General features: G+C 42.9%; 1 protein-coding gene across 1 annotated transcript; it reads right to left on the bottom strand.

The window, feature by feature from the left end:
• Window positions 1-300: 300 nt before the first annotated feature.
• LOC145978610 (cilia- and flagella-associated protein 100-like) lies at window positions 301-2,366 on the bottom strand. The gene has a single exon (XM_083111336.1). It carries the CDS (start codon window positions 2,039-2,041, stop codon window positions 335-337), a length of 1,707 nt encoding a protein of 568 aa, XP_082967462.1. The 5' UTR covers window positions 2,042-2,366; the 3' UTR covers window positions 301-334.
• Window positions 2,367-3,606: the final 1,240 nt, after the last annotated feature.

Below are 3,606 nucleotides of genomic sequence, written 5' to 3' on the forward strand. Positions count from 1 at the left end.
AGCCTTTACGTGTTGCCACAAGTAAAATTTCATAGGTATTAGGTCTGATGACCGTGGTGGCCGTTCAATAAACATTATCACATACCTGACTTTGTCTCATCCTGTATTATGGTGCTTGTTAGTAGAGAAATATAACTTTCTACAGATATAACGATAGATCTTTTAATTATACAAGACATTGAACTTGGTTTATTTATTGAAGTTTGTTATAGAAACTTGTAAAAACAGTAGTGGATATCACAAAGGTAATCCATGAAACTGAACTCGATTTTGAAATTGAATTAAATGACAGTCGTGGTGGAACACTTGCGTGATAGATGCAGAATTGGTTAATTTAAGTAAAGAAGTACTCCTTTATTTGTGCCTCCTTAATCGCTTTGGGGTCTGGCTTTGGTACGACAATCCTCTCTGGCTTGATCGGCGATCTGTACATGAGTACTCTCTTACCAATTACCTTCGTCGGTCCTTGAAGCTCAGACATCAATCCGTCCAGGAGTCTCTTGGTGTCCTTCTTCTCCTTCTCTTCCCTCTGGGCGACTCTCAGCTCCTCTTTCTTCATCTCCCTCACCATCACCTTGAAGGTGAGCATCTGATCCTTGGAAATATCCTCCACCGAGGTGAGCACGCTGAGAAACCTCTCCTCGACGCACCTCATCATGCCAACCCACGTGAGGTTATTCTCGTTCTTCCCTAAGAAGCGCTCGTACACGCCTTCAATCTTCTCGTATAGTTTCTTCGACATGCTCAGTATGGAGTTAGCATCCGTCTCAGACAACAGGCGATGAATAAACGCTGCGTGCCCTTCTAGTTTCAGGTTCAGCTTGTCGATCGCTTTTGTCAAACGCTGGATCTCGTCTCTCACGGTGGTGTATTCTGCTTTTAACTTTCTCTCGGTTTCTGTCGTCGTCTTCACCATTGCGTCGAGTGTCTGACCTGTCTGTTGCGTTTGATTTATTAGAAATATGTTCTCCTCTTCTAGTTCCTGTATTATTGTCATTAGCTGGGATGGTTCTGTGAAGTAGAGTGCTGCCTCCTCTTGCGATGCGTCGAAGTGAATTTGCCTGGAGTATCTCGCGCGGTTGGTACCCACTGAGGTCTCCGACAGATGAGCTTCCACTTCGCCTTCTTCCGCTTGTTTCAGCGGCATCAGGTCGGGATCGTTTTCCAGTCTCCACTGCAGGGGGCTCAAGCGGTGCAGAAATCTCTGGTAGACCTTCATATCGTTGAACTTCTCGTGTATCTTAGCTATGCTGTACTTGAGTGATCCCACTTCGCAGTTGACCTTCTCTAGCTCCTGTCCTTTTCGTATCCTTTTCTTCAACTCTGTATCAGCTTCTTGCATGACTTCCAGAGACTCTATCGCCTTCTTCTGCACATACTTTTCGATGAGCTTCACGTCATTGTCGAACTTCTTCCCCGCCTTTCGAACCATGTTCTCTTCCTTCCTCACTTTCGTCGTCAGTCTGTAGACCTCATCTTTCTTGTACAGCATCAACAGCTTTATATTGAAAACGTTCCTCAAGTCGTCAACGTGCTTCTTGCTCGAGAACTTCTCAGGTTTCTTGGCTCTTCCCTGAACCACCTTGAAGAAGTAAGGGTTTATAGCAAGGGCATCATCTCTGATCTCGTGAACTTGCTCGATGTTTATTCTTTCTAGCTGATCTGCTTTCTGACGGGTGGAGAAGTTCCCTTTGTCAATGGTTGGCAGCTGAGACTCGGCGATGTTTTCGGTTCTTCGAAGACTTCGACACTTCTCGCGGTAAGGTATGATCTCCAAATCTGGAGGGGCACGGTATGGGTTCCTCTCTGCAAACACATCCCTCATCTTTCCCTTACCGTGTACTCTACCCTGCGTGAAGTAGCGATCCATAGGCTGCAGCAGCTTCCTCAAACCAATCAGTTTCTCAATGTCTAGTGGATCAATCTTCTTCCTTGAATGGTGTATGGGGAGTCTCCTCCTTTCATTTCTCTCGGCTTTTGTCATCTCGTCTTCACGGCAAACGTTTGATGTTAATGCTATTGGCTTATTTTCGGACATCATCTTCGTTTTATCCCATTTAGATATATTTTTACTGGACGTTTATCAGCCTGTCCCTAGACGTTCTAAATGTCGTATTTTTGATAACGAATCTCATCGTTCACAGTGTAACCGCCAATAGTTACGCCTTTGTTGCCTAATTTTCAAATATGAAAGATTTAGTTCTGCAATATCACAAAATGTTCTGGACATAATTAACGGAATATGATTAACGCTCTACAGGCGTAATTAATGAGGAGGAAGCCATTAATAATAATCAGTTTTCCCTTTATATCTCTTGTGCACAATCTAATTATACATGTAAACAAGTTACTCCGCCACTATAACAAAAAACTTGATATCACAAATCATGCCATATATCGGAAATCAAGCTCCTTGCCTAGGATGGTATATCTAGGGTAGTCCATTTAATGAGAAACTATGTTGATTGGATCTTAGTTAATGCTGGGTAGTTCTGATGCAACTAGGTGCAAATACAAATTTATTTCCAAATACTGTTGCAAGCGATCTTTACAAGGTTCTGAATGAAAACAACACAATGAAATTTGTTTAAAATATAATAATGATGACATCCATTTCTTGAAGGGCTTAACAACAAATACTACACTTATACCACTTATGCACACTTCACATCTATCAGTAATCGTTTGGATACATATATGTGTATGTGTGCGTGCGTGAGTGCGTGTGTGTGTGTATGTGCGTACACTCGCAGATTGGAGCCTTACAACAATAAATTTTTACAGAATGTAGAGGACACCAACATAAAGTTAGACAACTTTTTAGTAACGTTCTGCTCGTCAAGGCCTTGTTTCGGTGCTATGAACCCTTAGTAAAAGGCAATTTTCACTCTATGCGTATGCAGCCACGTGCTACATGGTTCCCACTAGCTGTTATGTTCCTTCGGAACATGACGAACATTTTAATATGCTAGGCGCAGATTGTGTAACCAATAAATATAAAGGTGGAGTGTCACCTGTGTAGAAACTTGATAAACTACTCTTTAGGCAGAAACGTGAAATTATCTATGTTACATGTGTATGGATAAGGTCTCCTCGATGGCGCAGTGATTGCGTCGTCGGCTTGTAATCAAGGGGTCGCGGGTTTGATAACCCTTGGAGGCACATAGTAGCCCCGTCTAGTTGGCTGCACTTTTTGACTCTCTTCGCACCGAAGCGTCTAGTTCGTTGTTTTGGAGTCAAGTTGTGTATTTGGTGTCTGCACACCTTCCGGACCGGTGTATGTTTGGTGTATGGTCACGTGGTGCGTGCTAACTAATCAGATGACCGTTTAAAGCAGCAGACAGGCATTTGTTGAATATTATGAACTTGAACACCGCTTTCCGTCCAGTTGGTTGAACGTCATTTCCTTGCACCACCTTTCCACCACTCTGACACTGGATACACCTGCACTGCACCGAGTGTCAAAAAGTGCAGCCAACTAGACGGGGCTAATGGTTCAGATTCCATTTTAAACTGTAGGTCAAGTCCCGATTAGCCTTACTGTGCATAAAGTGGATAAACACGAAATCAATCATTCAATCAATGTACACGTATATGAATAGTCAT

This window comes from Lepisma saccharinum, chromosome 25, assembly GCF_977018435.1.
Source record: "Lepisma saccharinum chromosome 25, izLepSacc3.1, whole genome shotgun sequence".
Lineage (NCBI taxonomy): Eukaryota > Metazoa > Arthropoda > Insecta > Zygentoma > Lepismatidae > Lepisma > Lepisma saccharinum.